The 24396-nt window shown below is 41.3% G+C and overlaps 1 protein-coding gene across 2 annotated transcripts in view; it reads left to right on the forward strand.

The window, feature by feature from the left end:
- The first annotated feature begins 789 nt into the window (after positions 1-789).
- The window catches only part of LOC124048392 (NEDD8-conjugating enzyme UBE2F-like), a 93708-nt gene continuing 70101 nt past the window's right edge, over positions 790-24396 (forward strand). Inside the window, exons 1-5 of one of the 2 annotated variants that reach the window (XM_046369145.1) lie at positions 790-1018; positions 4954-5118; positions 5399-5546; positions 11788-11817; positions 13621-13686. In XM_046369145.1, the coding sequence (XP_046225101.1) occupies positions 5050-5118; positions 5399-5546; positions 11788-11817; positions 13621-13686 (313 nt within the window). In that variant the 5' untranslated portion in view covers positions 790-1018; positions 4954-5049. The remainder of the gene's footprint in view (positions 1019-4953; positions 5119-5398; positions 5547-11787; positions 11818-13620; positions 13687-24396) is intronic. The other variant, XM_046369137.1, reaches the window with a different exon arrangement.

The raw sequence follows: 24396 nt of genomic DNA on the forward strand, positions 1-24396 counted from the left end.
TGTTAGCACCCAGCTCCAGTGATGCTGTGAACATTTGTTTCGCCAGTTGGACGCTCTTGTGGTACGCTGTTTTTGTTCTTGTTTATTTAATTTGATCATCTTTTGATGCTTTCTGCTGTACCTACCACCTTGTGGATTTACCTTTTTGACTTGGAAGATTACATTTGTTCTCTTGGAATTACTTTTGATGTTGTGGATTTATATTTTTGCCTGAACTTTCCTTTTCACTTTATTAAAACAGTCTCAAGTACTGCTGTGTCTGCCTCATCTTCTGGGTTCTGCTGACTATTAGTGGCTCAGTTTGCTAAGTGACTGTTTCTCACACTGGAGACCTGAGTTCATAACTGGGTCCTGACAAATAAAACAAGAACTGTCACCATCCAAGGTTTTGGGTTGTTTGCCGGTGGACCTTGATTTTCAAGAGTTCACATTATATGTGAATGACTTTTTGGAGACTGTTTCATGCATGTAGTTGTAAAATGTGACTGCAGGCTGTAACTGGAAACTATACTACTACTGAGATGTCCTGTACCAAAAAATAACAACATAATGATGTTTTTAAAATAATCATACGGGTTTTGACACTAATTCTTATCCAGTCCATTGGCCTGTGCAAGTGAGACAAAGCAATAAACATGTTTCTATCTTTACAACATTTAATCAAAAACAAGAAAATGTTAATGAGTAATTTCAGCATCATGCTACGAAATAATGTGTTGCTTATTTTGCTAAACTGCTTTGACTTTTCTTTGCTTTCTCCTGCGGAACAAATGTTCTCATTTCATATTTGCTCGGACAACAATAACGAACGGAACAATCACTGCAATTCTGTTTATGATACCGGGAGCGAAGTTGTTACAGCTGATTGTCAGCTTGTTTACATTTCATTATATAGTTGTAAGGTTATTTGGCGACCGAAGTTCAGTTTTCAATCTGTTGTTGCAGTTACAGCCAGAGCCTTTGCTTCCGAGCGTCGTTGATTATGGTTTAGACGGAGCCCTTTTCTCTGAGACCGCAGGTAAAGCACAACAACGGGCAGACATTAGCTGGCCAAGTGACTTTTAATTCGATATTTATTTTTTATATGTCTCTGATAGAAACGTGTTACCCTTTTGATGTATTTGTATGAATGTATCCAGTTGTCATCCCATTCCAACCTTGTAACTAAACGTTTGTGAATATGTCTGTAAAGTCGGCTAGCTGGTAGCTAACTTTCTTCTTACCTAGCTAGGTAACGGTAGCTAGCGAACACCATAACCAAAGATCACATCGTTCTATCTGATTGTGACATAACTAGCCTGCTATATGTGGTTGAGCTGTAAGCTAGCGATTGTGACATAACTAGCCTGCTATATGTGGTTGAGCTGTAAGCTATCGAACACCATAACCAAAGATCTCATCGTTCTATCTGATTGTGACATAACTAGCCTGCTATATGTGGTTGAGCTGTAAGCTAGCGAACACCATAACCAAAGATCACATCGTTCTATCTGATTGTGACATAACTAGCCTGCTATATGTGGTTGAGCTGTAAGCTAGCGAACACCATAACCAAAGATCACATCGTTCTATCTGTGATTGTGACACCCTGCTATAAGCTGTAAGCTAAAGATCTCATCGTTCTATCTGATTGTGACATAACTAGCCTGCTATATGTGGTTGAGCTGTAAGCTAGCCAACACCATAACCAAAGATCACATCGTTCTATCTGATTGTGACATAACTAGCCTGCTATATGTGGTTGAGCTGTAAGCTATCGAACACCATAACCAAAGATCTCATCCTTCTATCTGTGATTGTGAACCCTGCTAAGCTGTAGATCTAACAAAGATCTCATCCTTCTATCTGTGATTGTGACATAACTAGCCTGCTATATGTGGTTGAGCTGTAGCTAACTTGTTATTTGATAGAATATATCACGCTTAAGAGCTGGATTGCTGTACTGACTAGTTAGCTAATTATGCATATGTCTAGGTACTTAGCTAGTTAACTATTTAGCTTAAAATGGTTAGTTAGCTTGCTATATCATTGCTTTTGTAGTTTACTAGCTAGCTATACACAAACAGTGTGGTTAACTAGGTAAACAATGTTCCCACACTGATGTCACATAGGTAGCTAACATATCTTTGTCCCAACTAGTTACTCTTAGCTATCAGTATTTTCTAGATATGAACTTGCTAACCAGATCTTGGGGGGGGGGGGTTGCTATCTGTTGCAAGTCTCCCCTTCGTGCCGGCTACGTCCTAACTGTTAACTGAACTTTTCTTTTTTTCGTTGTAATTGAAGTGGGAAATGACAACGATGTCTTAAGCAGCATCATCCTGGCAGTGCTTATTATGGGAAAACAAATCGGTTTGTCGGACTTCCTGCATCGGTGCAATGCAGCTCTGCCCTTTGCCTGGAAATCCGACGTTGAATTCCATGTCTGGCAGAAATTAACGGTTGAATCCTCTCACGACCTCTACAAGGCAGAATGTTGACTAGAATACATTTTTAACCCACTTTACCCGTTGTCCTTGTGATCGGTCCATTTGGCGGTAGGAATGTGAGACGATATAGGAAAGTATTATAATTCTATCAGCTTTTCAAAGCGCTGGAAGTGCATTCAGACATATATCATTCAGACATCTATCACCTGAGCATACACACCAGTTAAAAATACATGCACGAGACGCATGCAACTTGCTGAGCTCGTCCAAATGTTTACATGGTTCTGTGCATGCTTCAGATGAAAGCACTGCCAGTCCTTTGAAAAGTTTATGGAATTATACTTTCATGTGGACATATTGTCTCACAATCCTTTTATTCATCATTCTGGCATGTAGAGGTCGTGGAAGGAAACTTTCCTGATTCAAAAGATAATTTCTGCCCGACATAGAATTCTATAAAATTCTATGTCTGGTTTCCAGACATTGATTTGGGGAAATGAACAACCTGCCAATCCAAGCTGTTGAATTATTTACATTGTCAGTCTGTAAACATGTCTAGGGAAATCGGCTTCTTCTAAGTAAGGCCTGAATGCATGCCGGTTCTGTGCAGGCTGAGCATGCCCTGTATTGCTGGCTGGCAGGCAACTTGCATCCTGATCAAAGGTGTGAACAGCTGGGAAATGAATACCTTTCAGTGTCAACTGAAACAGGTGGGGGTCAAACTGGGCACACACTTCATGGAAACATTGATATCTGATACCCAGGCAACCCTCTCTCACACACACTTCTCTGAACACAAGCCCTCACTCCACATTTTCCCTCGCAGGCAGCCTAGGGCGGCAAGATTTTGGGGTTGATATTCTGGTTTAGTTGCAGTCATCCCATGCCTGGGGGTTGTTCCTATTACTTTCAGAACAAGGGACATGATTTGATGGATCAATACAACATTATCATAGTCTGGTATCAATTTGGCCAACTTGTGAACTTCAAGAGCCGGGCTTGACTGCAGTCCTCACTGTTATTATTGCAGCATAAATGCATGCAGAGTCGCAGACACATTCCATTCCTTTGTATGAAACTGAGTAGACTACTCAGTCAGTGATTCTTCAAGCCAAGCTGAACTATTGGAATTATTCTGGCTGGGTAGGTAGCTGTTCTAGCCAGCTATGACAGCCTAGCCCTCTCAAACTCAACTCTGGACTTCGAAGCCAGAAATTCCCTCTGCATTTCTTCATTGTTCCCCACGAATCAAGGACTGCTTTAGACCTGGGAAACCAGGTGGGTGCAATTAATTATTAGGTAGAACAGAAAATCAGTAGGCTCTGGACCTCGCAGTGTAGGAGTTGAGTACCCTGGCCTAGCCACTAGCCAGCTATGATGGCCACTTGCTATGATGGCCACAGCTGAACTGAGAGAATAACCTCATCGGAATGACCACTTCGCACAGCCAGTCTCACAGCGGGTGAATGACTCATACAGAAGGCTAGTCTGACTGAACTACTGTGTACTGTTGTGCTTTTGCTCCTCTCCTGGCAGTTTGTCCTTGGCTGCCAAGCTGGCCCTAGATTGTGTTGTGTTGACTGAAGAACCAGAGTTGAAACCTGCATAATGCCAACCATCTGCTCATATTCAGACTAAGTTGACTACTGGGAACACTTAGTAAACAAGCTGATTAAAGGAAAAACTGTCTAAAGACTGCCTACAGAGCTGTGCATGATTTCTCTCAATGTCAGCCTAATTGGAATTAGAACACCTAATCATTGTCAGCCTAATTGGAATTAGAACACCTAATCATTGTCAGCCTAATTGGAATTAGAACACCTAATCACCGTCAGCTATTTTATTATTTCCCATTAATTAGCCTGGCTGTAATTAGTCTACTCATCCTGATCAATGGTGTGAACAGCTGGGAAGTGAATACCTCTCCCTCTTACAGTTTTAAGCATTCCTGTCATGGTATTTGTCTGTGTGGGACAAACTTGTATTAGGCTAGGACAAGCTCTATTCTGGGTCCATTAGGGCTGACTTATAAAATGGTTCCTGTTGGGACTTTTTCTGAAAACAACACCACCTGGCCTCTATTCCTATCCCCCAGCCTGGGCCCTGCCCAAGCCACCGGAACATTGCTTATATCTAGCCTATGCACACCTAAAGGGAATGCCAGGGGGAATAGGCTAGCTAGAATTGGTTGGTTGGTTGGTCTCTCCCCTGTGCTGGTAGACTAGAATGTAGCCTAGGCAAGTGATTGAGGAGAACAGAGAAGTTCATCCCATTAAAACACAGAGGAGCTGTCAGACATGGGCTTTGTTTTAAAGTAATGCTTTAATTAAGTCTGACTTAAACACTATAAAACTGTCTAAAAACTCTATTTAGGTAACTCCTTATGCACTGAAGAAAGGTAACTAGAAAAATAAGTCTGATTTTGTAGTCAAGCATGACCGTCTAAACATTCTTGCTGCCAACTGTCAAGATAAATGCCAGTCTATCAAACATGTTTCACATCTCATGTAATTCCCATTGACAGCGAAGGTTCCAGTTGCATGAAGGAGTCACCAGGTCATGTGGTTGAGGAGCCATTGTTGTTATCAGCAACCTCGATGCTGCAGTATCTTTTGGGATAATGAGGCGGGTCCCGGAGGTGCTGGGTGACTGGTGTCCTAATTCCACTGATCCAGCAGGGGACAAAAGGGTATCTAATGGGGTACTTGTCACTAACACATTCAGTCTGGCGGCCAAAGTGGTTGTTGAGTGGCAGTATTCCTGTACGTGCTCTGGCAGGACTTTACTTTGTCTAATGAACTTGTGAACTGCAAACGAGTGTATTCAGGGATTGAGTGCCAGGTTATTTCCTTAATTTTTTTTCATGTTGGGTGTGTCTATACAGCCTACTGCTATTATTACTTGGTCATGTTGTATTGTAATATCACTGCATGTGTCACAGTCACTGATCAACTGCTCTGTCATGTCAGTGTGTTTTCAGGAGAGAGCGCGGGGCAGCCATGCTGACGTTGGCCAGTAAGCTGAAGAGGGACGAGGGGGTGAAGACTGGCCGTCCCCCTGGGGGCCCCTCCGACTCCTCTCACAGGGTCTCTATCAGGGACCGACTACTCATCAAAGGTACAACACACACAACGTTCTCTACATGTATATATGGATCTCCTCCAGTAACTCTTTTCACACTAGCATACAGATGGACCTGGCTGTGCTTCTTTGTAATGCCAGTATTTCCTATATATTCATTTAGCAGAGTTGGGTTGCTGCTGCTAAATCGTCACTGCCATGCACAAAAATATATCTCAATTTTTGTTTTTTGCTATGGTAAAACGTTTTCAATATCAACGTGAACAACTAAAACCAGATCTAAACATTGTAACCAGAATGTAGAAAAAAATAATGGAGCTATATTTTTTTATTTAAATAAGATCATCTTTGAGAACTAAGAATCTCCCAAATAAAAACTAGACAGTCGGGAGAATACTTTTTTATTTGTATTTTTTAAATGTCATGGTATAGATTTTGTTAGAATGTTTGAGTCACTCGGATAGCATAAGAACACAGCATAAGTAATGGCAAAATGTGTAGACTAGAGGTCGACCTCTAGTGTAGACTACAGAATATTATACAGTAAAAGGATGTCCAATATCTCTTTATTTTAGTTAGAAAAGTTGGGAACACTTGACACCCAGTGTTATGACACAGTCATAACCATGTCACAACATCTGACGTAACATAGCCTGTCATAACACTGTCACGTCCATATATATTACATGGCTGACCCCATTTAGTTGACTGGTCAATTGTTTGGTCGCTAGGCTGTTGGTCGACCAAGAGTTCTTTAGTCGAGTGGTAGCAAAATAAAGAAATAATGATGATCATGGTGTACAAGACACCTGTCTGATTGGCTCCTGTCTGAGTGGACTGATCCATTGTGGAGGCCGTGGGGATGGCACAGTCCATCAGTCTAAGACATTTGCTACTGAAATTGTATATGGTTATATTATGTAAGAACAACACCAATAAAAATAAGATTATTTTATAACAAATGTGCTTTTGTCATGCTGAAACAGGAAATTGCCTTCCCCAACAGGAAATTGCCTTCCCCAAACTGTTGCCACAAAGTTGGAAGCCCCTCCTTCCCTTCTTTTTCTTGATCTCCAGTGTTTTCCACAACTAGTCACATTTATTCCACACATCTGACTTCCCCTTTACCTCCCAAGCAACTAGTAAACATTCTCCCGTTTTCAAGTTTATTTGTCACGTCCTCTGTATCCATTTAGCTTTCACATGTGTCACGTTTTTCAGAGTTTATTACCAATTTATTGATGTGATTATGATATGCCATAGGTCAGGCCCTTTGACACGTGCATACGTGTGTCACGTAAAGAGTGCAAGGGTTGAGGGAATAAGGAATGTTTTTCCTCAACAAATGAGGGATTTCGGTTACAACTTTTCAGTCAGAAATGGCTGTAAATATGTTACAGCAACACAGACATCGCAATAAACACGGTTGGTGTTCTGTGGTGGTCGCTGCAGCAGGAAGGAGAGTGAGACAATAGGTGCTAGTCACACAGTCACTAGCTGTCACTTTTTTTTTTAATGCTGCACAGCAAGTTTGAGCCAGGCCCAGCACAATCAAATCAATTTACCCTCATCAATTAACCCTCTAGTCATTGTGTCCTAATTATTTCATCAAACAGTTCACTTAAAGTATCAGACAAGCTCAGTGCATATATTTGATTTGATTAAAACACATAGGACGTGTATATGTGGAAAAATACATACGTTTTTACCACACTTGTGATAACATATATTGCAATATTTTATGGCTGGTTATGACATCTACATGGCACAACGCCTATCCCCTATTTGACCTACAGCACCAGTAAAAGGTTTGGACACACCTTCTCATTCCAGTTTTTTTTTGTATTTTTACTATTTTTTACATTGTAGAATACTAGTGAAAACATAAAAACTATGAAATAACACATATGAAATCATGTAGTAACCAAAAAGTGTGGGGAAAAAACTAAATATACTTAATATTTTAGATTTTTGATGACCGCTTTGCACACTCTTGGCATTCTCTCAACCAGCTTCACCTGGAATGCTTTTCCAACAGTCTTGAAGGAGTTGCCAATAATGCTGAGCACTTGTTGGCTGCTTTTCCTTCACTCTGCGCTCCAATTCATCCCATGTGTGTTATTTCATAGTTGTGATGTCTTCACTATTATTCTACAATGTAGAAAATAGTAAAAATAAAGAAAAACCCTTGAATGAGTAGATGTCCAAACTTTTGACTGGTACTGTAGATTTTGTGTGTATGTCTTGATATGTAGGCTATGTGTACCGTTTTAAAATGTATGTAGTTCTGTCCTTTAGCTGTTATTGTCTAATGATCTGCATTGTCATGTTTTGTGTGGATCCTAGCAAGAGTAGCTTCTGATTTTGCAACAGCAAATGGGAATCCTAATAAATAAAAAAAATACCAAAATTAAGAGTGTCAAAACCCACATTTATTCAAATTAGTTTTTACTCTGACAAGAAATGTCCTTTTAGTTTGAAAGCTTTTTTTTGTTAAATCCTTTAGTTGTTGTAATTAATTATTTAGTCATGTTTTTTTCTCTCTTCGTATTTCAAATAACTTGTAGAAAATACACTTTATGACTCTGTCATGAAGCATTATGTCCATACTGTTTCACTTCAGACATGCCCTTATATCAGTCACCAGTCAAATTAGGGTGTCTTGCCCTGGTCCTGCAATCATCCCAGTCATCAGCAACAGAGCATTGGGGTGGGTGCGTGTCTGATATCAATGTGTGTGCAATTACAAGTATAATTTAACATGGTCAATAAATAAATAAATATATACAAATAGTGTTGACATATAGGCTATTGTGTAATGGAATGCTTTGCTCTTGTTTAGGTGTCATAACCAGTCATAAAATAACACAAGATACATATGAAAGGAGCTACAGTAATACACAGCTCAACTAATGCTGGAGGTCAGTGTAGACTGTTCTGTAGACAGTACAGGCAGGGTGATAATCTGCCTTTGGTTTTAGTATTCATGAAGCGGCCCATGGAACTGTTTGTCGGGGTGGGTTTTGTCCCCCTCGTCCTCTCCTGCGTTCCAGCTCTAATATCTCTCTCTTTTTGTCTCTCTTCCTGCCTCACTTTATCCCCTGATCTCAATCTTCTTGCCCCTGAATGAGAGCTTCCAGGGCCTTAAGCAGTATTTCTCTTCTCATTAATTTCAAAGGTTCCATCTTTCCGTGTCTCTTTTTTTCATACTATTTCACAATTGTCCTGTTACTCACTCTTTATAGTCTTTCCCTCCCCTTAATCTTCCTCCCTAGACCGCTTTCCTCTCCTTTTGCTCCCTAGACCGCTTTCCTCTCCTTTCGCTCCCTAGACCGCTTTCCTCCCTAGACCGCTTTCCTCTCCTTTCGCTCCCTAGACCGCTTTCCTCTCCTTTCGCTCCCTAGACCGCTTTCCTCTCCTTTCGCTCCCTAGACCGCTTTCCTCTCCTTTCGCTCCCTAGACCGCTTTCCTCTCCTTTCGCTCCCTAGACCGCTTTCCTCTCCTTTCGCTCCCTAGACCGCTTTCCTCTCCTTTCGCTCCCTAGACCGCTTTCCTCTCCTTTCGCTCCCTAGACCGCTTTCCTCTCCTTTCGCTCCCTAGACCGCTTTCCTCTCCTTTCGCTCCCTAGACCGCTTTCCTCTCCTTTCGCTCCCTAGACCGCTTTCCTCTCCTTTCGCTCCCTAGACCGCTTTCCTCTCCTTTCGCTCCCTAGACCGCTTTCCTCTCCTTTCGCTCCCTAGACCGCTCCCTTTCGCTCCCTAGACCGCTTTCCTCTCCTTTCGCTCCCTCGACCGCTTTCCTCTCCTTTCGCTCCCTCGACCGCTTTCCTCTCCTTTCGCTCCCTAGACCGCTTTCCTCTCCTTTCGCTCCCTCGACCGCTTTCCTCTCCTTTCGCTCCCTCGACCGCTTTCCTCTCCTTTCGCTCCCTCGACCGCTTTCCTCTCCTTTCGCTCCCTCGACCGCTTTCCTCTCCTTTCCTCCCTCGACCGCTTTCCTCTCCTTTCCTCCCTCGACCGCTTTCCTCTCCTTTCGCTCCCTAGACCGCTTTCCTCTCCTTTCGCTCCCTAGACCGCTTTCCTCTCCTTTCGCTCCCTAGACCGCTTTCCTCTCCTTTCGCTCTCTTCTCCTTTTCTTTACATGCTCCCATTTTCTCTCTCAAGCTCTTTAGTTCCTGTTTTTTTACATTTTTAAATCTTTTATATCCATTCAGATTCCAAGACTAAAGCCTATCTTATGCAAATTAGATGGATGTCTTCCTGTTCACAATCACATTGTATGTTCTCTCCCCAGTCTCTGCCCCGTGTTTCCTCCAAGTATTGGTTTTTATTTTAGACCAATGGCAATTTTTTTCCCCACTTCCTGGGTAGTTCAGGTCAAATAAAGTTCTTAAGTTCTTTCTGTCATTTGAGTTTGCTGTTATGTTACGTCTCTTAGCCTGCAGAGTCAGTCCTCCAGAGGAACAATAGGAGAGGTCATATTTTGCCCACTTCCTCTTTAGTGTTTCTTTAATATCTAGCTAGAGTCACATCTCTTTTGGTGCTCATCTGTCCAGTGAAGTGATTGAGGATGTGGGCTTGAACGTTAGCAAGACCGGAACGTTGTTCTGAGGTAGCATCATCATCAGCTCTAGACTCCTTTTCAGATTCAGATGTATCTTTCCTCTCTTCCACAACCTCCCCCTGTCCTTGTCAGTCTCTATTACTGCCCTATTACCGCCATATTCACTTTTTATTGTCCTACCACCGTTCCATAATGTGGTATAACAATCATCCTCTTTTAAAGCTGAAACGTGTCACTTTTTCGCTGAGCGATTTGACAAAATTCACATAGAAATATGAATTCAATATGAAGATCTGTCATTCTCATTGAAAACAATTCTAAGAAGTGTGCGATGTGCACTATTTCTGTGTTTAATTTCTGAGTCATTTTACTTTTGGTTTTGTACACCAGCATGAAACTGCTGAAAATACAATACTGTTGGTTATAGAAAATATATTTTAAAGCGGTTTAGAGGGTACAATGTTTCTCTACACTAAACATGCTTGTTTTATGTCATACTGAAATTAGGCAAACTATTATAATTTTAGCAGCCAGGAAATGGTGGAACGATTCCTGCATATTGCAACTTTAATTATCCACCCCAACATCTACTGACGGCATTCTCTTAGATCTGAGCGTGGGAACATGCTGCGCAGTGTGGAGCATAAACTACACCAGACTAGTCATTGTATAATCCATGTAAAGTTTGCACTTTCCAATCTCAATTTTCTCATGATGTATTGTTTTAATATTGCTAGCACAGCACTGTATCAAAGCCTCATTTACTGTAGCCAGAGCACCGGCAGGGATTGTAAGGAAAGAGGAACACAACGTGTAACCCCTTCTCTCCCGACAGGACTCCATAGTGTTACTGTTGCTATACAGTCATAGACTGGACTGTCTGGAAGGGGGTAAAAATATAGCATTCTCAAGCTCGTGTGTGTTTATTATGGATCCCCTGGGGTCCAGCAACATTAAAGCAGTTATACATTCACAACAGATTTCACAACATATAAAGTCTGTGCCCTCAGGCCTCTACTACCACATATCTACAACACAAGTACATGTGTGTGTATAGTGCGTATGTTATCATGTGTCTGTTTGTGTTGCCTCACAGTCCCCACTGTTCTTTAAGGTGTATTTTAATCTAATTCTCCATTTAGCTGATGTGAAATAGAGTTCCATGTTTTCATGGCTCTTTATAGTACTGTGCACCTCCCACGGTCTGTTCTGCACTTGGGGACTGTGAAGAGAGAGTGTGTGTGTGTGCTTGCAATGCAAACCCTTCCTCATGCTGAGTTAGGTCTGCTCCACTTGATTCTGTCTGTAAACAACCTGACTTGGTTACCAGGTACAAATGATTTGCTGAATCGTCTGCAAGTCTGGTCTATCCGTCCTATTGTCTTTTTTTGTTTGAGTTATTTGCACCCTGATTTATGAGATGCATAATTACAATGTGTAGCTACAGTTTCATAACATCTGTTTTAGTGACACACTCAGCCTATGAGTGATGACGTAACTGTTTTGCAGGGTTATTTTGGGCATCTCCTCTAGTTAGTTTGTAGCATCCAAACAACAAAGGTCTGAGGGAGACAGGAGAGACTGGGAAGGGAGTGTGGGAGAGGATGTGTTGTTCCTTTAGGATTTGGTGTGCACCACTGACTGCTCATTCCTAGCTGCCAACGCAAGCAGGATGCGTTCTTAGTTTGTCTCCCCCCCTCCTTCTCTCTCATTGCAGAAGTTGCAGAACTTGAAGCCAACCTCCCTAGTAAGTATACACCCTTTAACACTATGCAGTGTAACATTATACAATAGCTGATTTGTGGTTTTAATGTTCTGATGGCTCATTAGTCTCACTGTGTGTTAGAGGGAGATATGTGCAGACAGCATAGTGTAGTGCTCCAGTCTGAACACCAGGGGGGGATTCAGAGCCATTGGCAGATGATGTGACTGCTTACTTCCACAGCCACATATTTTGTATTTATTTATCCGTTATTTTACCAGGTAAGTTGTCTGAGAACACGTTCTCATTTGCAGCAACGACCTGGGGAGTAGTTACAGGGGGATGAATGAGACAATTGTAAACTGGGGATTATTAGGTGGTTTGAAGGCCAGATTGGGAATTTAGCCAGGACACCAGGGTTGACATCCTTACGATAATGGGATCTTTAATGACCTCAGAGAGTCAGGACACCCGTTTAACGTCCCATCCGAAAGACGGCACCCTACACAGGGCAGTGTCCCCAATCACTGCCCTGGAGCATTGGGATATTTTTTTTAGACCAGAGGAAAGAGTGGCTCCTACTGGCCCTCCAACACCACTTCCAGCAGCATCTGGTCTCCCATCCAGGGACTGACCAGGACCAACCCTGCTTAGTTTCAGAAGCAAGCCAGCAGTGGTATGCAGGGTGGTAATTGAGTTGCACCCCCCCTTTTGCCCTCAGAACAGCCTTACTTTGTAGGGGCGTGGACTCCACCAGGTGTCTAAAGCGTTCCACAGAGATACTGGCCCATGTTTATTCCAATTTCTCCCACAGTTGTGTGAAGTTGGCTGGATGTCCTTTTTTTATTTATTTTTTTAAAACATTTATTTTACCTTATTTTAACTAGGCAAGTCAGTTAAGGTCAAATTCTTCTTTTCAATGACGGCCTAGAAACAAAGGGTTTAATTGCCTTGTTCAGGAGCAGAACGACAGATTTTTACCTTGTCAGCTCGGGGATCTTGCAACCTTTCGGTTTCTAGTCCAACGCTCTAACCACTAGGCTACCTGACTCCCCAGTGGTGGAACATTCTTGATACACATGGGAAACTGTTGAGCGTGAAAACCCCAGCAGCGTTGCAGTTCTTGACACAAACCGGTGCACCTGTCACCTACTACCATACCCTATTCAAAGGCACTTAAATATTTTGTCTTGCACATTCACTCTCTGAATGGCACACACACAATTCATGTCTCAAGGCTTAAAAATCCTTATTTAGCCTGTCTCCTTCCCTTCATCTACACGGATTTGAATTGGATTTAACTAGTGACATCAATAAGAGATCATACCTTTCACCTGGATTCACCTGGTCAGTGTATGTCATGGAAAGAGCAGTTTTTCATAATGATTTGTACACTCAGTGCATATTAGCATAACGCAGATGAGATACGCTAGACCTATATGTATAATGCACACACAGATTAAGATAACTATGTGAATCCATCTACATTTCCCAGCGAAGATAAATGCAACTGTAATCGTTAGCTACTAACAACTGAGATATTAAGGCAATAAGGCACCTCAGGGGTTTGTGGTATAAAGTCAATATACCACGGCTAAGGGCTGTTCTCGATACAGCCATTAGTTGTGGTACTTTGGCCATATACCACAAACCCCTGAGGTGCTTTATTGCTATTAGAAACTGGTTACCAAGGTAATTAGAGCAGTACAAATACATGTTTTGTCATACCCATGGTATATGGTCTGAAATACCACTGCTTTCTGCCAATCAGTATTCAGGGCTGAAACCACCCAGTTTATAAATGCCCTTATCGCTCTCTCTTCTCCTACTTCCTCCTCCTTATCCCAGGTACGTGTAAAGCCAGCTTCCCTGATGAGAACAAGCTACACCACTTTCAGCTGGCTGTCTCTCCAGGTAAGACCAGCCACCCTCCATTTCACTAATATCCAACCTGTGTGTTTGGAGACCCACATAAAATAACAAATCTAGAACAAAAGTGTGCAGTTAGCTAGTTGCTGTGGTAGTTATGATATGGTGGCAGTTTGGAAGCTGTTTATAATCCCTTTAGTCTTCAGAGGTAGGTACTTAGATCAAATCAAATGTTATTAGTCACATGTGCTTACTTACAAGTCCCTAACCACCAGAGCAGTTAATATATATATATATATATATATATATATATATATATATATATATATATATGGATAAGAATAAGAGAGAATAGTAACAAGTAATTAAAGAGCAGCAGTAAAAAATAACAATATATACGGGGGGTGCTGGTACAGAGTCAATGTGCAGGGGGCACCGGTTAGTTGAGGTAGTATGTACAGTTGAAGTCAGAAGTTTACATACACCTTATTCAAATACATTTAAACTCAGTTTTTCACAATTCCTGATATTTAATCCTAGTACAAATTCCCTGGTTTAGGTCAGTTAGGATCACCATTTTATTTTAAGAATGTGAAATACCAGAATAATAGTAGAGAGAATGATTTATTTCAGCTTTTATTTCTATCATCACATGCCCAGTGGGTCAGAAGATGACATACACTCAATTAGTATTTGGTAGCATTGCCGTTAAATTGTTTAACTTGGGTCAAATATTTCGGGGAGCCTTCCAACAATAAGTTGGGTGAATTTTGGCCCATTCCTCCTGACAGAGGTGGTGTAACTGAGTCAGGTTTGTAGGCCTCCTTGCTCGCACACACTTTTTCAGTTCTGCCCACAAATGTTCTATGGGATTGAAGTCAGTGCTTTGTGATGGCCACTCCACTACCTTGACTTTGTTGTCCTTAAGCCATTTTCACACAACTTTGGAAGTATGCTTGGGGTCATTGTCCATTTGGAAGACCCATTTGCGACCAAGCTTTAACTTTAACTGATGTCTTGAGATGCTGCTTCAAAATATCCACATGTTTTCCAGCCTCATGATGCCATCTATTTTGTGAAGTACACCAGTCCCTGGAGTAAATTACCCCCACAACACGATGTCTTTAGATATTTTTGTCAGATGTTACTATGGAATACTGAAGTATAATTACAAGCTTTTCATAAGTGTCAGGCTTTTATTGACAATTACATGAAGTTGCTGGAAGAGTATTTTTCAAGACCTCCGCAATCTGTCCTGGCATGCCGTCAATTACCTTCTGGGCCACATCCTGACTGATGCGAACCCATTCTTGCATAATCAGTGCTTGGAGTTTGTCAGAATTTGTGGGGTTTTGTTTGTCTACCTGCCTCTTGAGGATTGACCACAAATTCTCAATGGGATTAAGGTCTGGGGAGATTCCTGGCCATAGACTCAAAATATTGATGTTTTGTTCCCCGAGCCACTTAGTTATCACTTTTGCCTTATGGCAAGGTGCTCCATCATGCTGGAAAAGGAATTGTTCATCACCAAACTGTTCCTGGATGGTTGGGAGAAGTTGCTCTCAGAGGATGTGTTGGTACCATTCTTTGTGTTCTTAGACAAAATAGTGAGTGAGCCCACTCCCTTGGCTGAGAAGTAACCCCACACATGAATGGTCTCAGGATGTTTTACTGTTGGCATGACACAGGACTGATGGTAGCTCTCACCTTGTCTTCTCCTGACAAGCCTTTTCCGGATGCCCCAAATAATTTAGGGGATTCATCAGAGAAAATGACTACCCCAGTCCTCAGCAGTCCAGTCCCTGTACCTTTTGCAGAATATCAGTCTGTCCCTGATGTTTTTCCTGGAGAGAAGTGGCTTCTTTGCCCTTCTTGACACCAGGCCATCCTCCAAAAGTCTTTGCCTCACTGTACGTGCAGATGCACTCACACCTGCCTGCTGCCATTCCTGAGCAAGCTTTGTACTGGTGGTGCCCCGATCCCGCAGCTGAATCAACTTTAGGAGACGGTCCTGGCGCTTGCTGGACTTTCTTGGGCACCCTGAAGCCTTCTTCACAACAATTGAACAACAATGATTCCAAGCACCACCCTCCTTTTTGAAGCTTCCAGTCTGTTATTCAAACTCAATCAGCATGACAGAGTGATCTCCAGCCTTGTCCTCGTCAACATTCACACCTGTGTTAACGAGAGAATCACTTACATGATGTCAGCTGGTCCTTTTGTGGCAGGGCTGAAATGCAGTGGATTTGTTTTTGGGGGATTCAGTTCATTTGTGTGGCAAAGAGGGACTTTGCAATTCATCTGACCACTCTTCATAACATTTCTGGAGTATATGCAAATTGCCATCATACAAACTGAGGCAGCAGACTTTATGAAAATGTGTATTTGTGTCATTCTCAAAATGTTTGGCCACGTATGTATGTATGTATGTATGTATGTATGTATGTATGTATGTATGTATGTATGTATGTATGTATGTATGTATGTATGTATGTATGTATGTATGTATGTATGTATGTATGTATGTATGTATGTATGTATGTATGTATGTATGTATGTATGTATGTATGTATGTATGTATGTATGTATTATTTAATCGGTTTCTGCTTTTTTTGGTCCTCCAATTATCGGTGTTGAAAAATCCTAATTGGTCGACCTCTATTCTCCAGTCATGTAAAATAGCAGAAAATTAGTTGAGAAAGTCCCCTCTTTTTCTGGGACCCACAAATCTCTCAGCCCCTGTCTACAGGACAAAGCCCCAACTGTTATGAAACAACTCTGGCCCTGGTGTCAAAACTCCCCAAAGGCAACCTAAAAAGTAGATGAAATGGTCGCAATAATCTTTTATTTTTAAAAGTCACTGAGGGGGTCTGAACTCGTTTAATATACAAAGTCGCTAAGTTGGCAACACTGCCACTGGGGACCAACAAACTCTAACCACCTATTCCCGCATCTTAGGGTCCATTTGACAGGGCATGTGCATCCTGCTAGAAGGATGCATTTGCATGGTCAATCCGTATAGGGCTCTTCAGCCTCAAACGGCCTTGGTCCTTTGAACGCGTTGGCGGAGATGAAACAACAGAATCCAATTCAGTGAAGTGGGTGTAATGGTGATTTGCACGTGGAGCTTGGCAAGAGGGGGCATGATTTGTTGACATAATTGTAATCCCAACCTTAATTTACTCGGCTGTTTGCAAAGGTATTAGTTGGGTTTTGGGGGAAGTTGATCTTTTTAAATTCACAAACTGTGGGAGAGATAATGGCGATTTATAGCTGAACGACCCAGGAGAGAAATGTACTATACAGGTGTTGTTGGAAAAAACCACCGGTTCTCCCGGCTGGAATGTAAATTCCAAGAATAGCGGGAACATTATGCATTTAGAGATGTGGTGTATTAGTTAAGGAGACACCTCTTCTCACTCTCTTTCTGCACTGCTCTCAGCCAGTTAGTCTTTTAAAAGGAGACCCTTTTATTTGCCTAGCTGTGTGTGTGTGTGTGTGTGTGTGTGTGTGTGTGTGTGTGTGTGTGTGTGTGTGTGTGTGTGTGTGTGTGTGTGTGTGTGTGTGTGTGTGTGTGTGTGTGTGTGTGTGTGTGTGTGTGTGTGTGTGTGTGTGTGCGCGCCGCCAAGGCTCTAAGCTCTCTTTAACTCTGAATTAAGGGTATTCTCTTCTCTTCCCGGGTCCTTCTGTAGCTCAGTTGGTAGAGCATGGCGCTTGTAACGCCAGGGTAGTGGGTTCGATTCCCGGGACCACCCATACGTAGAATGTATGCACACATGACTGTAAGTCGCTTTGGATAAAAGCGTCTGCTAAATGGCATATATATATATATATACAACGGTCTAAAAGCACTGCCTCTCAGTACTAGAGGCGTCACGACAGACCCTGGTTCGATCCCGGGCGGTATCACAACCGGCTGTGATCGGGAGTCCCATTTGGTCCAGCATCGCCCCGGCTAGGGGAGGGTTTGGCCCGGGGTAGGCCGTCATTGTAAAATAAGAATGACTTGCCTAGTTAAATAAAGGTAAAAATAAATATATTTTTAAAATAAACGTCTTATAGCCTGCTATTGTATTACATCATTAAAGTCATGGCACCTCTGCTCTGGAGTTGACCTCTAATGACCAGTAGAGGAGCAGAGAGGTGAGTGTCCATCTGGTGGTCTCAGCCGCGGAATTATTAAAGGACACACAGGGAGAGAGAGGGTTAACTCATTCACCTCAGTACAGCTGTCCCACACACACAGTCCCTACTGTGTTTCTCTTCTCAGAAACTAGGCTTGTATTCCTGATTTCAACATGAGTCATTCATCGATCAATCATTTTTCTATCCTTAGCTATAATGATCATCTTCATCAGCTTAATGTAAGCAATAATGATCATGATCTTTCCCACTCTTGTCCTCCCTCCTCTAACACTGTAGCTGTCTCTTCTCTCAGGCCGTGGGTGGCTGTCTTCCCCGCCTTTTCTGTGAGTTTCTGTCAATCACTCAGGAAGACGCAGGCAGGCGGTAGTCGCTGGACTGGAAACTGCAGTTTGAAGGATGTTTATAGTGATAAAACTGCAGGGAAGCATCCGTAGTGATATGTAGCCTTCTGTCACTGGGAAGGGGAATGCTTGGGAACTTAGAAATGCACTGGTATGAATATGAGATGGTGCAAAATCAGAGGTTAAATGTTTATTTAGCAGCCCACACAAGTATTTATTTTCAGCGTTGACCTGCACACTGAGGGACTTTAACTGGAAACAAATTTTATACAAACTCTGTAAACTAAATAGAAAAGCTTTTTGAGCAGACGGGCCTAATTTTTAAAGTTTAACCTAACAGAAAACACACGTAAAGCACGTCTGTGGTTCCAACAGAGAAATGAACGTGTTATAGGGTGCGTTCGGAAAGGTTTCAGACCCTTGAATTTTTCAACATTTTGTTACGTTACATCTTTATGCTAAAATGTATTAAATAATACATTTTCCTCATCATTCTACACACAATAATAAGGATGACAAAAACCAAAACAAAGACATTCAGAGACTTGTCCCGAAGATACTCCTGCGTTGCCTTGGCTGTGTGCTTAGGGTCGTTGTCCTGTTGGAAAGTGGACCTTCGCCCCAGTCTGAGGTGCTGAGTGCTCTGGAGCATGTTTTCATCAAGAATCTCTCTGTACTTTGCTCCATTCATCTTTGCCTCGATCCTAACTAGTCTCCCAGTCCCGCTGAAAGCTTGTAACGCCAGGGTAGTGGGTTCGATCCCCGGGACCACCCATACGTAGAATGTATGCACACATGACTGTAAGTCGCTTTGGATAAAAGTGTCTGCTAAATGGCATTTATTATTATTATTATTATATTTACATAAATACGTTTTTCTTTTAAATTTTTTTACATTTGCCAACATTTCTAAAAACCAGTTTTTGCTTTGTCATTATGGGGTTTTATGTGTAGATTGATGAGGAATAAGGCTGTAATGTTATAAAAAGTGTAAAGTCAAGGTGTCGGAATACTTTCCCAATACACTGTATTACTGTAGGTCCAAGATGGAGGAATATTCTATAAAATGACAATTTCAGCAGAAGAAGAAGCGTTGTGAGATGAGGAAGGAAGCATCTGCTAAGACGGTCTCATTGGACGATGCTGTGCTGCTTTTCCCACTAAAAGGGCAGCTAGAGAGGAAGGACATGTAGAGATCACCCCTTTCTCATATGTGTTAGCGTGTATGTGTACATGATGGGTGGGGGTAGATTGCTGTAATTGCATTCACCTGCAGTGTGTGCTGTGCTATGAGAGTTAATGGTTGGTTTGAGCCAGGGACTGTAATCATGGAGGACTAGCCTTGTATACAGACAGGAAATGAGGCTACGTGGCAGGAAGCAGTATTGGAGTGTCGCAGAACCCATTAGTATCCGATGAATAGAATGAACAATCTTTGGGTGTGTTTGTGGTTCTACAATTTATGGTTCTACTACCTTTGTATTACCTTTCACAGTAATCTATAGGTTAGCCTCAGCCTTAGCAATATAGGCAATGTCACTTACTTGAATGGCTGATTTGTTACAACCCTCATTCATGCTTTTGGAGAGGAAGTGACTCAATTTGCTTCACAACATAACACGCAACCCATTCCTAAGACCTTTCCTGTCCTGCTGTAAATAAAGGCAGTACTTGAGCTAGCTAACATTGGCACCATGCTAACATTGGCACCATGCTAACATTGGCACCATGCTAACATTGGCACCATGCTAACATTGGCACCATGCTAACATTGGCACCATGCTAACATTGGCACCATGCTAACATTGGTACCATGCTAACATTGGTACCATGCTAACATTGGTACCATGCTAACATTGGCACCATTCACAAGAGTTTCCAAGGTCATCACAATGACCATGGCCCTACTTACTGTCTGTCTGTGTCTCTACAGAATGAACCCTACTCACTCCGTCCCCTGTGTCCTTACAACCCTGTCTGTCTGTGTCTCTACAGACTGAACCCTACTCACTCCGTCCCCTGTGTCCTTACAACCCTGTCTGTCTGTGTCTCTACAGAATGAACCCTACTCACCAGTCAACCCCTATCCCCTACTCTCAGCAAGACTTAGTGGAACCACACACTGTGCTCGGGCCCTACTCACCCCATTTTACCTGCGTTTTACAGCACTATGTCTCAGGATCTCCCTATAGAACTAGAACACCGACAGCTTGGGTTCACTTGGTACTTTTGTTCTGCTTTATTTGTGGCCATTATAAAGTCAGAAACTTTCCCTGGTTGGATATGGAGTCTTTAACAGAGAACAGCAAGGCTTGTTTATAAAGGAGAGTAGCTTTAAACAATTGGAACAACATCCCGGGAATGCCTGGACTAAATTTGGGTTTCTGATATGTGACCTGGGTGTTCATAATATATCAGAGTAGGAGCTCTAGGATCGAATTCTAATGAATCGGTCAGCTCAGATATTGAGGAACGTAGAGAGTGAAGAGTTATCTGTAGATAAGGAAATGTTATTTTAATGATGTCTTAACAGGGAGGGGAATGATAGGCTGGCTGTCTGTTTTCTGGACTGTATTCAGTTCAGAATCCACAGTCTCAGTGCAGGGAGGCTGGGAAACAAGTTGTTGATGCATTTGATTTAGGCCTAATGACTGGCATTTCGCCTTGTAGCAAAGACCACAGGTGAGAGAGGACGAGAGCCAACTGTCACAAATTAGATTTTCAAACATGGAGCTCATGCCAGATTTTCTCTACTACCTACTGCTGTCCACATTGTGACCTGAGTATCTATTTCTGTAATGAGAAACCACAAAGCCAAAGAGCTGCAAGACAAACTCTCTGCATGGTCCAAAGCAACAACATGTCCTTTCAAGTAAACCGGCATGTTTAAGGAGATACATTATTTGCATTGACTCTTTAGTAACATCTGTTCATCTATAGATGCCACCTCCATGCTGAATGAACTCGCTACTGTATAGTTACAACAAAAAGTTAACATTTTTAAAGCACATTTAGGCTACACAACCACAATTTGACTATCTGCTTTGTAATGATAATATTAAACTACTTATCATTGCAATATTGCATATCTACAATATTGTATATCACCTGAGGCTGTGTAGATAGTTCCTCCAGAATGATCATTCAGTAGTCCACAAGAAAATGACTTTACTAAGTATCAGTCATTTCCTCTCAACAGCTGTTGCTGTATGCAATATCTTGTTGTGTGTCAGCCTGTTTTTCATCCGGAAGTATATTAATTTTTTATTTTTATTTCACCTTTATTTAACCAGGTAGGCTAGTTGAGAACAAGTTCTCATTTACAACTGCGACCTGGCCAAGATAAAGCATAGCAGTGTGAACAGACAACAAAGTTACACATGGAGTAAACAATAAACAAGTTAATAGCACAGTAGAAGAAGAAAAAAGAGTCTATATACATTGTGTGCAAAAGGCATGAGGAGGTAGGCGAATAATTACAATTGATCAGATTAACACGAGTGATAAATGATCAGATGGTCATGTGCAGGTAGAGACACTGGTGTGCAAAATACAGTTCATTCGGAAAGTATTCAGACCCCTTGACTTTTCCCACATTTTGTAACGTTACAGCCTTATTCCACTGTGATTGCCCTGAATAGTTAACAAAGTCTTGTCCCTGGCCTGACACCTAATGGAAAACACTGATAAAGATTGATAAGCCTGGTGCTCACCGTTACCAATTCATCCTCTTTTACGGTTAACAACCAATAATAGTGCTGAGTGATTGGTTGTTTCGGAGGTTGTTTCGGTTGGTTTTTTGTTGTTGTTTTTTAAACATTTTAAATGCATAATGTGGGTTGAACGCTGTAACACAGAATAAAACAATTAAGTCACATGATGGTAGTGACCACTTATTACTGCTTATCACTTATTAACCATTTTGTTCACATTACTTTAGGAGAGACCAACTTTATCAGGAGTTATTGTGAGCCTATTTGCAATGTGTTTACACAGCGGGTAACATGAAACCACTGATCATGATGATGGGGTGAAACTCCTAGACAACAGTAGTTATTGTCTATTCCATATGAAACTCCTAGACAACAGTTGTGATTGTCTATTCCATATGAAACTCCTAGACAACAGTTGTTATTGTCTATTCCATATGAAACTCCTAGACAACAGTTGTTATTGTCTATTCCATATGAAACTCCTAGACAACAGTTGTTATTGTCTATTCCATATGTAACTCCTAGACAACAGTTGTTATTGTCTATTCCATATGAAACTCCTAGACAACAGTTGTTATTGTCTATTCCATATGAAACTCCTAGACAACAGTTGTTATTGTCTATTCCATATGAAACTCCTAGACAACAGTTGTTATTGTCTATTCCATATGAAACTCCTAGACAACAGTTGTTATTGTCTATTCCATATGAAACTCCTAGACAACAGTTGTTATTGTCTATTCCATATGAAACTCCTAGACAACAGTTGTTATTGTCTATTCCATATGAAACTCCTAGACAACAGTTGTTATTGTCTATTCCATATGAAACTCCTAGACAACAGTTGTTATTGTCCTTTCCATATGAAACTCCTAGACAACAGTAGTTATTGTCTATTCCATATGAAACTCCTAGACAACAGTAGTTATTGTCCCTCCCATTATGAAACTCCTAGACAACAGTTGTTATTGTCTATTCCATATGAAACTCCTAGACAACAGTTGTTATTGTCTATTCCATATGAAACTCCTAGACAACAGTAGTTATTGTCTATTCCATATGAAACTCCTAGACAACAGTAGTTATTGTCCCTCCCATTATGAAACTCCTAGACAACAGTTGTTATTGTCTATTCCATATGAAACTCCTAGACAACAGTAGTTATTGTCCCTCCCATTATGAAACTCCTAGACAACAGTTGTTATTGTCCTTTCCATATGAAACTCCTAGACAACAGTAGTTATTGTCTATTCCATATGAAACTCCTAGACAACAGTAGTTATTGTCCCTCCCATTATGAAACTCCTAGACAACAGTTGTTATTGTCCTTTCCATATGAAACTCCTAGACAACAGTTGTTATTGTCCTTTCCATATGAAACTCCTAGACAACAGTAGTTATTGTCTATTCCATATGAAACTCCTAGACAACAGTAGTTATTGTCCCTCCCATTATGAAACTCCTAGACAACAGTTGTTATTGTCCTTTCCATATGAAACTCCTAGACAACAGTTGTTATTGTCCTTTCCATATGAAACTCCTAGACAACAGTTGTTATTGTCTATTCCATATGAAACTCCTAGACAACAGTTGTTATTGTCTATTCCATATGAAACTCCTAGACAACGGTTGTTATTCTCTATTCCATATGAAACTCCTAGACAACAGTTGTTATTGTCTATTCCATATGAAACTCCTAGACAACAGTTGTGATTGTCTATTCCATATGAAACTCCTAGACAACAGTTGTGATTGTCTATTCCATATGAAACTCCTAGACAACAGTTGTGATTGTCTATTCCATATGAAACTCCTAGACAACAGTTGTTATTGTCCTTTCCATATTGTCCATCCCATATTGTCCATCCCATATAGTCCATCCCATATAGTCCATCCCATATAGTCCATCCCATATAGTCCATTCCATATAGTCCATTCCATATAGTCCATTCCATATAGTCCATTCCATATAGTCCATTCCATATAGTCCATTCCATATAGTCCATTCCATATAGTCCATTCCATATAGTCCATTCCATATAGTCCATTCCATATAGTCCATTCCATATAGTCCATTCCATATAGTCCATTCCATATAGTCCATTCCATATAGTCCATTCCATATTGTCCTTTCCATATTGTCCATTCCATATTGTCCATCCCATATTGTCCATTCCATATTGTCCATTCCATATTGTCCATTCCATATTGTCCATTCCATATTGTCCATTCCATATTGTCCATTCCATATTGTCCATCCCATATTGTCCATTCCATATTGTCCATTCCATATTGTCCATTCCATATTGTCCATTCCATATTGTCCATCCCATATTGTCCATCCCATATTGTCCATCCCATATAGTCCATTCCATATAGTCCATTCCATATAGTCCATTCCATATAGTCCATTCCATATAGTCCATTCCATATAGTCCATTCCATATAGTCCATTCCATATAGTCCATTCCATATAGTCCATTCCATATAGTCCATTCCATATAGTCCATTCCATATTGTCCATCCCATATAGTCCATTCCATATAGTCCATTCC

The sequence above is a fragment of the Oncorhynchus gorbuscha genome, linkage group LG01 (genome assembly GCF_021184085.1).
Source record: "Oncorhynchus gorbuscha isolate QuinsamMale2020 ecotype Even-year linkage group LG01, OgorEven_v1.0, whole genome shotgun sequence".
NCBI lineage: Eukaryota > Metazoa > Chordata > Actinopteri > Salmoniformes > Salmonidae > Oncorhynchus > Oncorhynchus gorbuscha.